Source organism: Sceloporus occidentalis, unplaced genomic scaffold (assembly GCF_023333645.1).
Source record: "Sceloporus occidentalis isolate IW3139 unplaced genomic scaffold, rSceOcc1.0.p SCAF_4, whole genome shotgun sequence".
NCBI classification, from domain to species: Eukaryota; Metazoa; Chordata; class Lepidosauria; order Squamata; family Phrynosomatidae; genus Sceloporus; species Sceloporus occidentalis.
In genome coordinates this window covers 3,859,558-3,873,241 of record NW_028316984.1, presented here as the reverse complement: position 1 = coordinate 3,873,241, position 13,684 = coordinate 3,859,558, and the positions used below count along the sequence as shown (strand labels likewise).

Genomic DNA, 13,684 nt, shown 5'->3' with positions numbered 1-13,684 from the left:
AGGCGCAGGAGAGGGAGATTGCCTCAGGATGCATCCCTGAACGTGAGTTGGGTTTATCTAGGTTTACCACGAACAGTACTACTTAGGCTGTATCCACACTGGAGAAATAACCCGCTTTGGCATCGCTTTAACTCCTTTCTGGCTCTAAAGCTATGGAATTCTGGGAGTTGGAGTTTGTTGTGGGGTCCAGAGCGGAGCCCTGCTCCGCTCTGGGCCCACAACAAACTCCAACTCCCAGAATTCCATAGCCTTGAGCCAGTCAGAGTTAAAGCGCTGCCAAAGCGGGTTTATTTATCCAGTGTGGATGCAGCCTCTGTGGTATTACTATGGCATGTTAGAGAGTAGATGAATTAACACTATTTTGTACAGTTTAGGACTCTTTCCAAGGTCTCCTTTCCCACACAGAAACAGGGGAAGGAAGCCATTGGGGGGACGACGACGCTCCCAAACCGAGGGAATAGTTAACGGTCCTGAGGCGGGAGGCCGCTATGCGCTCTTGCCTCGGGAAGTGGGAGGGGACTTCGTCGGCGTTCTGGTCCCTCCCTTCTGGTCACGTGGGTTCATCTCCGCTCTCGCTCTCTCTCTTTCGCTCTCTCTCTCTCCCTCCCTTTGAGGATCGGCCGTTTCCCCTGGAGCCCAACGGTCTCCGCCGGCCGCGCGCCTCAGTGGGCGTGGTCACGTGGCCCTATATAAGGCCTCCCCGCGGCGCCGCCTCGCCATTTGCCGCCTCCGCCGCCATGTGCTCGGAGCTGCCAAGCGCGGGGAGCTCGCTGCGCCTGCGCGTCTCCTTCGTGGACGTTCACGCGGCGCCTCCGCTGGTGCGGCTGTGGGGCCTGGCCGGGGAGCGGAGGGCCGAGTACCTGCGCCTGGCCGAGGAGCTGCAGGCCAAGGCCGGGCCCCGCCTGGGAGGAGACGGAGAGGGCCCTCTGCCCCCCTTGGCTGCGGGGGAGCTGTGCCTGGCGGAGCTGGGCGGGCGCTGGCACCGGGCCCGAGTGGTCAGCCTCCCCGCGGAAGAGGAGGGCCCCTGGGGCCAGTTCCACGTCTTCCTGCTGGACCAGGGCCGGACGGTGGGGACGGAGGGCCGGCGCCTGGCCAGGGGCCCCCGCGAGCTCTTCCTCCTGCCCTCCGAGGCCCTCGCCTGCATCGTGGCCGACCTCCTCCCCTCGCCCTCCTGCCCCCCGCCTGCGCCCTCGGGGGCCTTCCTGCGCTGGGCCCCTGCGGCCCTGGAGTTCCTGAGCCAGCTGGAGGGGCAGGAGGTCTGTGGCGTGGCCCGGGAGGTGCTCATCCCCCAGAGGCTGGTGGTGCTGGAGCTGCCCTGGCTGCTGGCGCAGATGCTCCGCCTGGGGCTGGCCGCCCCCGCCTCCCCAGCCGCCTTCCGCGCCCGCCTTCAGGCCTCCCTCGGCCTCGGACCCTGCGGAGCAGAGACAGAGCCGCCCTTCTCCTCAAGCAGCCGCGCTTCAGGGCCCCAGCCGACTCCCAACAGAGCCCCCACAGAGCCATCGCTGTCCTCTTTCCATCCAGCTGCCACCTTTGGACCCCACGGAGCCCCCACAGGACCAGAGCCAGCCTTCTCCTCCAGCAGCTTCGCATCAGGGCCCCAGCCAACTCCTGCTTTGGGACACAACAGAAACTGGCCAGGGCCAGAGCAACCCTTCTCCAGCAGCCTCGAATCAGGGCCCCAGCCAACTCCTGCCTTGGCACCCAACAGAAACTGGCCAGGACCAGAGCAACCCTTCTCCTCCAGCAGCCTTGCATCAGGGCCCCAGCTGACCCCCACCTTTGGACCCCACAGAGACCCCATAGGGCCAGGACCAACGTTCTCCTCTTTCCAGTTGACTCCCACCTTTGGACCCCATGGAGAACGGCCAGGGCCAGAGCCACCCTTCTCCTCCAGCAGCCTCGCCTCAGGGCCTTGGGCCCAGCCAACTCCCGCCTTTCGATCCCATGGAGATCCCACAGAGCCATTGCCTTCCTCTTTTCATCCGACTCCCAGCGCCGGACCCCCTTTGGAGTACTTCTTCCCACGGCTGGAGATGAAGGTGACGGAGCCCATCCTGGTGACGCAGATCTCGGACCCACACCGCATGTACTGCCAGCTGCGCAGCCTCTCCAAGGAGATTGAGGCCCTTTCGGAGGCCATGGGCCAGGCTCCCCCTGCACCACCCCAGGAGCCCTTGCCCAAGCCAGGCTCCCCCTGTGCCGCCCGTGGTATCGACGGACGCTGGTACCGCGCTCTGCTGCTGGAGAGCTACTTGGGAGGTGCTCCGGAGAAGCAGCCGGGAGCAGTGGCCCAGGTCCTCTGCGTGGATTATGGAAAGAAGGAGTTTGTCACCAGGAAGAACCTGCGCCGTCTGCCGGCCGAATGCTTCCGCATGCCGGTGGTGACCTACCCTTGTTCGCTGCAAGGCATCACAGACCGAGGGGCCGGCTGGTCACGTTCCCAGATCAGTCAGCTCAAAACGTTGCTCTTAGGAAAGGCCGTGCAAGCACACATTGAGGCATACTGCCCCCTGGAACATCTTTATTATATCACTCTCTATGGGGAAGATCACCTCAACCTGAACTATCTCTATGGGGTGGAGGCACATTGCCTGGCCCAGAGCCTTCTGCACAGCACTCAAGAGTACTCCTCCGAACTCATGACAGAGCTCAAGGGTGACCCAAGCAAGAAGGAGGAGCCTGGCTCTTCGCTGGAAGTGCTGCCCACGCTGGCTGCTGTCCTGCTCCCGGCGGTGCACCTGAAGGCTGGGGAGTACCACAGTGTCCAGGTGACCTTTCTCCAGGACCCTACAGAGTTCTGGGTCCACCTCCAGGAGCATCGCCAGCCTCTCTGTTATCTGAAGCAGAACCTGAATGACTTCTACTCTCAGACCAAGAAGCTGGAAGGGGTGCTGCTAGAGCCCAGGCCAGGCTCTCTGTGCTGCGTCATGTTGAAGGAGAGCTCTTATCACCGTGCCCTTGTCACCAAAGTGCAGGGGAAGGGCATTGAGATATACTTGGTGGACAAGGGAAACACTGAAATAGTTGACCTGTATAAGGTAAAGGAGCTGCTTCCCCAGTTTAGAGAGCTTCCTGCCGCAGCCCTCAGGTGCAAGTTGGCTAATCCTTCCCCAGGCCTGAGATGGAGTCCAGATGCTATTGATTACTTCAGGAAAGCTGTGGTAAACAAGGAACTGGTGATCAAGGTCCTAGGCATGCAAGGAGACATCTATGTAGTAGAACTTTTTGATCGTGCCCTGACAGGAGAACAAAACTTAGGCAAAATTATGTCCCAGGGAATATATGCTGAGCATCATGAGGATGTACAAGGAAAGAAAGTCCAGAAAGTGACAGATAGGCCGTTGATGAAAGCTCCTCAAGGAGAAAGCATTTTGCATCAGTCTAGTGAAGGTGCTTGCGGTCTGTATCACAGAACAGCAACTGCAGAAAAGGATTGTAACATTTTCCCAAATCCTTCATCCTGTGCTGTGCAAAAGTACTCTGAAATAGCACCAGGATTTTCTTGTGAAGAGCAGGTGGAAGTTGGAAGCACAGTAGATGTGATAGTATCCTATACAGAGAGCCCTAGTCTCTTTTGGTGTCAGTTAGCTAAAAGCTCCGAAGACCTAAAGGCACTTATGGCTGAAATTCAGGATTATTGTGTTGAATCAGTACAGCCCCATGACTGGCCAAATCCCGTATGTTTGGCAAAGTATTCTGAAGACAATAAATGGTATAGAGCTCTCATCATTAGTAAAGTAAACAGTACAAAAGAGGTGGAAGTTGCCTATGTTGACTATGGGAATAAAGAACATGTTTCAGTGGAAAATGTTCGTGCAACAAAGGCAGAGTTTCTGAAACTGAAAGCGCAGGCTTTTAGATGTAGCCTTTACAACCTGATTCAGCCAAAGGGCCAGAATCCTTTTATTTGGGAGGAAAAAGCCACTGAAGCTTTTCAAGAATTTGTGGATTCAGCAAGCAAAAGGGAACTAAAATGTACTATATTTGCCTTAGCGGCATTAAACAGTACAGATCTCTTTAATATTGTGGATTTAATTACACCTTTTGAAAGTGTCTGCCATTTTTTAACAAGAAAGGGTTTAGCCAAATCGGTGCAGCCTCAGAAACCCCTGATACCATCGGTTCAACTTCTCTCATACTATTATTCAACACATGACCTCAAAATAGGAAGTGAAGAGAAAGTTTATATTACTCACGTTAAAGACCCTTGCTTCTTTTATTGCCAACTTGCTAGAAGTGCACATGTTCTTGAACAGCTAACTAAAAGCATTGGTAAACTCCGTAAATCCTGGCACAGTTTGCGGACATCACAGGCCCCTGGACGTTTATACCTTGCAAGGTTTACTGATGGCTGCTGGTATAGGGCAGTAGTAACTTCAGCAAAAGCTAACAAAGAGGTCTTCTTCGTCGATTTTGGGAATACACAGTTGTTGAAGAATGAAGACCTGATTGTTATACCAAAAGATGCTTTTGAGTTATTCCTGCTGCCAATGCAAGCCATAAGATGTTGTTTGTCTGACATTGATGTAGATGTATCAAAAGATGCTGCCGAGTGGTTTAAAAAAGCAGTTCTAGATAAACCTTTAAAAGCTGTGGTTGTAGCAAAAGAACCTGATGGGAAACTAATAGTTGAACTGTATGATGGTAAAATGAAGATCAATGCAAAATTGAAAGAGGTGGCAGGCTTGCAAGGCAGTCAAAGGATTTCCCAATATACAAAAAATGAAGCTTCATTGTCTAAGTATTCACCCAGTAGAGAAACACAAACTGAAAAAAGACCATCTTTGATGGACATTGTTAAACCTATTTCTGAGAGCAAGAGAGGGTGCACTGAAAATAACAAAATACTGGGTAGTATTAAACACAGTTCTTGGAACAGAGAAGGAAGACAAGTGCAGAAAACAGAAAAGGGGGTGGCAAGAAGATTTCCTAAACTGATGGAAGCAATTGACAAAAAGGATCCTGTAGCAGGTAGGAAGGGCAGCAACTGTGTGCCCCATCTAGAAAGAGAGAAGAAAGCTAGTGTTGAAAACAGAAATGAAATTAAAACTAAGGTATGCTTTTCATGTAAAAATATATGTGATCTACCTCAAAAACACATAAACCCTGGTCTTAAAACTTCAGTGTATATTTCACATATAAACAATCCTTCTGACTTTTATGTTCAGCTAGTAGAAGATGAGCCTGTGCTTAACAGCATTTCAGAAAAACTAAATTCTGAACGAACTGAGAGCCTTCATGGGGAGCAGCTTCATGTAGGAAACCTACTGTGTGCAGTTTTTCCAGAAGATGGCTTGTGGTATCGAGCTGCGGTCATTGAAGAGCCTTCTGGTGAATTGGTGAATGTGCGGTACATTGATTATGGGAATACTGCGTTAATTGGTATCTGCAAAACAGGCAGGCTTCTTGAAGAATGGTCATCCTTCCCGGTCATGAGCATTCATTGCTCACTGGACAGAGTTAAGACTACACACCAAGTCGAATGGACCCAGGAAGCAGTACTGAATTTCTCTGAAAGAACAAGCGAAATTCAAATGAACTGTGAATTTGTGGAGAAAAGTGAAGGCAAATGGGAAATTCTTCTCTGTGACAAAAAGGGTAATGTAACAGTAGATTTGATTAACGATTACCCTGAATGCCAAAAGCCTCTTATGGTGGCCCAAAAAGAGAACAAGGCCGATTTGATAAACCTGTGTGAAGCTGTTGATAACCATAGCAAATCTTCAAGTGCCAGGTCTTTTCACTGGAAGATACCGGAAATAGGTCAAACCCTGAGAACATTTTCAGTAGTAGCAAAGAGCCCAGAATATTTTTGGTGTCAGTTTACTGAGACAGAAAATATTGATTCAATTGAAAGAATGCTTCAGGAGGCTGAAACACATGAAAGAATAACCGTGGATGAGATTAAAAGAGGCTGCCCGTGTCTAGCAAAGTATAGTGAAGATGATACATTTTGCCGAGCAATTGTTAGCAATGTAGAAGACAACATATTTACAGTAATTCATATTGATTATGGAACTGAGGAATGTATCAATAAAGAAATGATCAGGGAGGTTCCTGATGAGCTGTTAGCAATACCACCTCAAGCATTTCTGTGTTGTCTCTTTGGTTGTAGTGCAAAGGAAAGTTCCTGGACTGAAGGAATAAGTAAGATCTTCTTTGAAATGATAGCTGACTTTCCATTAGAAGTTACAGTCATAGACAAAAAAACTCATAGCCCTCTTGAAATTCCTATGTTTATTGTTAAATTAGAATGTCGAAAGCTAAGCATTAATGAGCAAATGAAATCATTTTGGAAGTGCAACTCTGAAGACAGTGACTCCACTTTAGCAAATATTCACAGCTCCGAAGAACAGACCGAAGATGCAGGAGAGAGTTCAAAGGCTGTAGTATTTGAAGCTGAATCATTTTGTTCATTCACATCTGCCCCAACTAGTACTGCTTTAGAAGATTTGCTAAGTTATTCGGAGCTATTACAACCCGTATGTCCTAGTTCAGTGGAGGGGAGCTCAACTTCACTCGCTCACCAGAAAAGGCAGCACTGGAAAGCCATTGAACAGCAGCCTGCATGTGAAGCTCTTGGTAATGAAACAGACCATTGTGCACCTGAAAAAGGCAGTGAGATATCAGCTTCTGCAGCTACTTTTAAAATGCAGCTTCCTGCTAGTAATGAAACTGAAGTCTTAGAACAAGATCCCTTTGATGCCCAGGAAGAGACTGAAAGCCAAGCAGAAATACCAACCAAAGGTGCACTTGAAGTACACTTGCCTTCAGATGACACAGAAGGCTTATCAGACTTTGTACCTCCTGTACCAGATGATAGTCTTCAGATACCAAAGCTGGACATAGTAGAGGAGCCCTCATTTGAAGAACCTTTGGAACTGGAGGCGACTGAAAGCCCTTCCTTGTATGGGGAACCACAACAGAGATCAACATTGGATTTGGTTGAACTTCCAAATGTGGAAGAAGAGTTAGAACAGAGTCCTGCATTAAAGGATAAAGTGGATAGTCCATGGTGTCCTTTACAGGCTAACAAATGGACGGAGGACATTTCCCTGTTGGGAAATGATCTGCCTGCTGTAGTGCATCCTGCAAGTAATGACATTCAGTCGTCATGTTTAGAAACTGAATTAAATCCACAAGACCTCTCTTGCAGCAAAGGCCTTGTCAAAGTAGATGAAACATTACAAGATACTGTGAAAACCTGTTGTGCAGAATGGCAAACTCCTCTGGAAAAGAGCTGCAGAGAAACACAGATGAATCTTAATATGTGTGAAAACATCAAAGGGAACAATTTCATTAAACAGGATTCTTTGAGTGATATAGTGTTGGATGGATGGGAAGTTGAAACTTCAAGCACCAGTGCAGGTAAGTCATAGAATCCTAGAATTGTAAGAGTAGGAAGGGATCACCAGGTCAACCAGTCCCACCCCCTGCCATGCAGGAATACATAACACAAGCACTCCTGAAGGAGACACATCCAGCCTCTGCTTCATGACCTCCAAAGACAGTTTTTCCCTCTCCAGGACATTCTGTTCCATTAATTAGGGCCCAATGTCATAGAATCATAGAGATGGAAGAGACTACAAGGACCATCCAGTCCAACCCCCTGCCATGCAGGAAATGTCAATCAAAGCATACCTGACAGAAGGCCATCCAGCCTCTGCTTAAAGACCTCCAAGGAAGGAGACTCCACTACTCTCCAAGGGAGTGTGTTCCACAGTCGAACAGCCCTTACTGTCAGAAAGTTCCTCTTAATGTTGAGGTGGAATCTCCTTTCCTGTAGCTTGCATCCATTGCTCCAGGTCCTAGTCTCTGCAGCAGCAGAAAACAAGCTAGCTCCCTCCTCAGTATGACACCCCTTCAAGTATTTAAACAGGGCTATCATATCACCTCTTAACCTTCTCTTCTCCAAGCTAAACATCCCCAGTTCCTTAAGTCATTCCTCATAGGGCATGGTTTCCAGACCCTTCATCATTTTAGTCGCCCTCCTTTGGACATGCTCCAGTTTCTCAACATCCTTTTTGAATTGTGGTGCCCAGACCAAAGCAGAATAGAGTGGCACTATTACTTCCCTTGATCTAGACACTATACTTCTATTGATGCAGTCTAAAATCACATTGGCCTTTTTAGCTGCCGCATCGCATTGTTGACTCATATTCAACTTGTGGTCTACTTGGACTCCTAGATACCTTTCACGTGTAGTCTCGTTTAGCCAGGTGTCCCCCATTCTATATTTGTGCATTTCATTTTTCTGTACTAAAATCTGCCAATGTGATTTTAGGCTGCATCAATAGAAGTATAGTGTCTGGGCACCATAATTCAAAAAGGATGTTGAGAAACGAGTGTGTCCAAAGGAGGGCGACTAAAATGGTGATGGGTCTTGAAACCATGCCCTGTGAGGAACGGCTTAGGAAACTGGGTGTGTTTAGCCTGGAGAAGAGATAGTTAAGAGGTGATATGATAGCCCTGTTTCAATATTTCAAGAGGTGTCAGTCACATTGAGGAGGGAGCAAGCTTGGTTTTTGCTGCTCCAGAGTTGTCATCTCATTATAGCTATAATTAACCTGTGTTTCAGGGGATTAGTGGCAGGTTGGAAGTAGCTTGTCATGACACTTGCAATAGCCATATCCTCTGGGAGGCCAAAAATGCATACAGTTGTGATCAGTAAATAGATGTTAGGGTTTGTTTGTTTGTTCTTGATTTTGTTTTTGTTTTGTTTTGTTTTTTGTCTTCAGGAACAGGCCTGGAGGGATGAGGGAAGAAAAAATATCTCTAGTGGTTCCTAATTAAGCATTCAGGAGCAAGTCACCCCAAAATAGTTTACTTTATATAGAAAGCATAGCTTGAACAATATAATGCTGGGAAAATGCATTTTCCACAGTTACAGTGTGGACTGCAGGCAAGCTCCAAGCAAGCAGGGAAGTCTAAGTGGAGTGACAGTAATATTGCAAATTTAAAAATAATGACACTGACCCATTGAAATCTTTATCCTTACTGCAAATCATTATTCTCATTGGCAAGTTTAGTTAGGCAAAATGAAGTAGTAGCTGGGAAGGAGGGCTTGTAGGCAAGAAATGCATGTAACATTGTTTTCTAGGTGTCTTCCTCCATTTAATAGCATTTATCAAAACTGAAATGTATGTGTGTTTGAACTTAGATTTCTCCCTCTAGAAAACTCATGGCAAAAGTGCTATACTGCAGATTTCTCAAACTGTGGGCAGGGGACCACTTGTGGCTCTCAGCTCACATTCAGGTCACTGCCCCAGCCTGTCCAGAACCTGCCTTGACTGCACCACACGCAGTTGGACTGATAACTTACCAGGTGCTCTGTATCAATATAGAGATCTGAAGGAAAGGGAAAGGAAATGGAGAACAGTGTGGCTGGCTGAGTGTAAGGGAAAGCGGTGAAAGACTGGGAAGAAGGGAGTTTTAAGAGGTAGATCAATTAAGGAAGAAGTGTGGAGCCAGCCTCCTGGGCAGAAAGCAGGAGGAAGAAGGTGACCATGAGCAAAAATGGCCAGAAAATAAGAGAGGTTTTTGCTGGGGGTGGGGAATTCCCTCTTTGTGGCAAAGGGGCTTTCAGGGGGAGAAAAGGTTAATTTCTTTGATTAAAAAGGGAGAGAGACATCAGTGAATAGGAAGGGGGACGCTATTATAGATGATCTGAATGCAAAAGAAAAGGGTGGAGGAGGGTTTTGGGGTTTTTTAAAGGCTGTTGCAGGGAATTGAATAAAAGTTAGGTATAAAAGACAGGGGGAGAAGAAATGACAGAAGGTGAGTAGGAATGCTTTGAGGGACGTATGGTGATGGTTAGTGAAGGAAAAAACTACACCAATGGATCAAGACATTCTGATTGATACAGGCAGAGAGATTAATCATGACGACTCCAAAACTATTATCTGTGCTTAACTTGAAAGCCAACTGAAATTTTCTGCCACAGTATCAGCAGAAAATTACCACTAATTGTCAGACAGTTGTGCCATATTTGACCTTCACCTATCAGTTTTGTCAGGCTTGATTTTCCCAAAGGCAGTTGGGGGCTAAATGTTTGAGAATCTCTGCTGTATGATATCCATTTGCTTTCTGGGATCTCCCCTTGGCTTATTCCAGTTTCATGAGGCAAGTTGTAAGTATACCTGTTCTCAAAACTTGCAAATGAATTTAACAGTTTACCTGTTCTCAAAAAATCTTCACCTTCTCTGTAGTGTATTGAAACCATTTTGTAATCAAAGCTCAGCAGAATGAAAGTCATTTTTATACAGGTTGAGTATTCCTTATCTGAAATACCTGGGACCAGAAGCATTTTGGAGTTGGGGTTTTTTTGTTTTTTTTTGGATTTTAGAACACAAGTAGCAATGTATCTGCAATATATTTGCAAGGCTGGAGAGAGACATGAGGATCTGTGAAATGATAGGAACCCAAGCATAGTGTCTGGCGTGAATCCACACCTCCTGCCATTTCACAAATCCTTGCATCTCTCTCCAGCATTGAAAATAAAGGTACATACTATACTATTTGTGTATTCCAAAATTGAAACCTCGAAGCCTCATGTTGGTGCTCAAGAAGTTTTGGATTTTGGAGAATTTTAGATTTCTGGACACAGGATACTCAAACTTGTATTTGAGTTTTGAAGTTTATCAGGAAATCAGAAATAAGGGTTCTGAACTGAGATGAAGAGATACTGTCAATTTCATGAAAGGTAAAAGTAATGAGTTGTAGCTTTTCTTACTCAAAAGTCTGTAGCCAAATTATATCACTTCTTCCTTTATAACATAATAAAAATGTGGTGGTCCTCCTCTCCACCCTTGGAAAAAATCTGTCCAGAACATAGATGAGAGTAGTGCACTCTTTTTTTCACCTGCCTTCTGTTATATCATTTTGGTCTCCTTGGGCTAAAGCAGACTTGCAAGAAGGAGTGGCCTTTGGCTGCTCCAGTCCCAATCAGCCTGGGACTGCAACAACCAGACAACCCACTCCCATAGTAGACTACCGCCGTGGTTCTAAATGGACCACCGGCAGGAGCAGGTTTAATCCGCTCCTGGAAAGTCTGGCTCCTGCTGCCTTAGCACGGCTTTGGAGCAGCTTCCAGCCACTTTGGGAATGTGTGTCATAAACACACGCCCCTGAAGCGGCTGAAAGCCGCTGTATTTGGCCTGTCTGATTTGCTACCAAGACCATTTATATCAATCACTGTTTTGATGAAGTGACACCATTCCCTAAACCTTAGACTGTTGTTTTTTCTCTCTCCCATTACAAGCCTTGTTTACTATTTCTACCAATAACTGAGTAATGCAGCAACTGCCCCAAGATCTTATGAGGTTCCTTGGCTGTTGTGAAACTTTATGGGGTTTATGCATGCATACAGACTAGGAACATATACAATATTTTGTGAGTGGCTGTAGCATTTTGAAATGGTGCCTAGTAATTAAGCCTAAGCATGTATAGCTGAGCCAGCATTGTGTAATGGTGTAATGCTTTAAGTGTTGGATTGGGTGTCTGGGAGTCAGGAATTTAAATCTCCGCATTGTCACGGAGACCCATTATATACTCTCAACCTCAGAGAAAGAGCTTGCCAAGAAAACCGTAGAACAGGGTAGCCATGCGAGTCAGCTTGAAGACGCATAATAACAATATGTATAACTGAAACACTTTCATATTTTCTTGTTTACCTCCCCCTCCAATATCTTCCCTATTCCTCTTTTATCTGTGTTGATTTTTTTTCCAGGGGAGCATGATGTACAGTGATGGTATTATGTAAGTACTAATTATCTTTTACCTGTTTAGACTTTTGCAATATAAATTAAAGATAGTCATACCTGCCTAAAAATGTAATAACAAAATAAACCATGTTTCTTCCAAAATCAGGAAGAAATCTGGGGGCAGCTCTTTAAAGCAGCCTATGTACAAAGCAAACAGATGTTTTTCTCCTGTTTTACATATGGACTGTTTCAGACCTTCCTCCAATAGACCTTCCTTCAATAAAATTAAAATTATTTCTGTCCACTCTAAAATTCCCCCTGGATTTTAAGAGAGCATACCAATCTCTGCATATGCTGTAAATATGGGGAGTCTCCTTTCTCATTATTTTTGTGTGTTCTCAGACTCAGCATGAAATAAGAGAAGTGAGAGACAGGTTTTATGAGATGAGTGGGGTATGGCCCATTGTGGAGCTTCCCTTAGGGACTAACTGGATTTGTTTGAACGTGGGCTGTCGTGAAGTATGATTTGACATCTTCCATCTGAAAGGAGCTACTTGATCATACTTCACTCTCATTTCTGGCTAGGTGGGGTGAGATTCGGCATGTTGATGCTCCCCATGAGCTAAATGTAATCTGATGTTTTCCTTTAGATCTTTAGCATGCAGTTGCCTCAGCAGACCAGTTGATGGAAAAGTTTTCCTTGATATGGTAGGTATAGTGAGGTGTCCTACTATAAAAACTAGATGGAGCTACTGGGTTCTAACTCTCCAGTATATAATAAGTTTTAACAGTCATTTGGGTAGCTTTGTCTCAGCCCTGTAAAAGAAATTAAGTCCTCCTTCCATATTTGTGGGGGCTAGGGGAATAAGACCTCTGCGAATATGGAAAAATCATGAATAACTCCACCCCACCCCCCACTTAGAAGCCAGTTAAAGGGAAGGGTTAGCAGGGGAAGAGGAGCAGTGCTGCACACTCCCTTTTTCCCCACCCTCCTGTCACTTTGATTGGCTCCATGCCTCCTCGATCCTTTCCCTGGACAGCCCAAGGAGATGATTGGGATTGGAGAAGGGTTTTTTGGGGGGAGTGGGGAAGCAAGGCACCTCCTGCCTTCACCAAGGCTGCCCAAGGAGAGATCGGGCAGGGAAAGGGAGGAGGAATGCCCACATAAGTGGCTTTGACCTCGTGAATAATTGAAAATGTGAGTCTCCAGGCCGCGAATATGGAGGGCTGACAATAATTAGTTGGTTTCCATAAGCAGTAAAACTAATGGAAGATTTCATTACCATGGTTCATTCTTTTTCTGTTAACAGTGACGTTAATTTTATAGGAACTGGTCATTAAAAATAAATTCCAGTTTATACTCAGAGAAATTAGGAAAGATTTTTATGAAGACTGTCTTCTGCCATTATAACCCTTGCTAGTGGTACCAGTTTATTTAATGTCACACTGTAAAGTGTATAAATAAGGCAGGAAATATGTAATTGCTTTAATGTACATTTGTGCATGCAAATACTTATGATGGTTTTAAACATGATCTTTTGTTTTCTGACAGAGGAAGAAGTGAGTGTTGGTTTAGATGAAAACAATCACCTTCATGAAAAGTACACGAAACTCCAATTACCTTCATGACAACTACATCATTGGCATAATGGAGTCATTTTTCCTGCAAACTCTACTTTTGATAGTGATGGCGAGAGTTCAGTGGACAAATTTTGTCCAAAACAGGAGCATCTTTTCACTTCAAAGTCCTTTTAAGAATATTTGAGTACAAGTACATTGCCTATAGTTGTTTAAATGTACTCTGATATGAAGTAGTGCAGTTGCACTAATGTTCCTTGTTTTGAAGGTCTCTCACTGTTAAACACTGAGGCTTATTTATGAAAGAAACATGTTTTCATGTGTATTTTGAGTACACTTTATTGAAAAGTATTTTTAGATAAGGTTTTGTTACTTTTTGTTTAATGAAGCAATAATAAAGCTTA

The 13,684-nt window shown here is 45.7% G+C and overlaps 1 protein-coding gene across 1 annotated transcript; it reads left to right on the top strand.

The window, feature by feature from the left end:
* Positions 1 to 737: 737 nt before the first annotated feature.
* Positions 738 to 13,684, top strand: LOC149313434 (tudor domain-containing protein 6-like). The gene is made up of 4 exons (XM_089519101.1): positions 738 to 7,368; positions 11,729 to 11,757; positions 12,353 to 12,410; positions 13,255 to 13,684. The coding sequence occupies exons 1-2, from the start codon at positions 738 to 740 to the stop codon at positions 11,746 to 11,748; spliced, it is 6,651 nt and encodes a 2,216-aa protein (XP_089375227.1). The 3' UTR covers positions 11,749 to 11,757; positions 12,353 to 12,410; positions 13,255 to 13,684.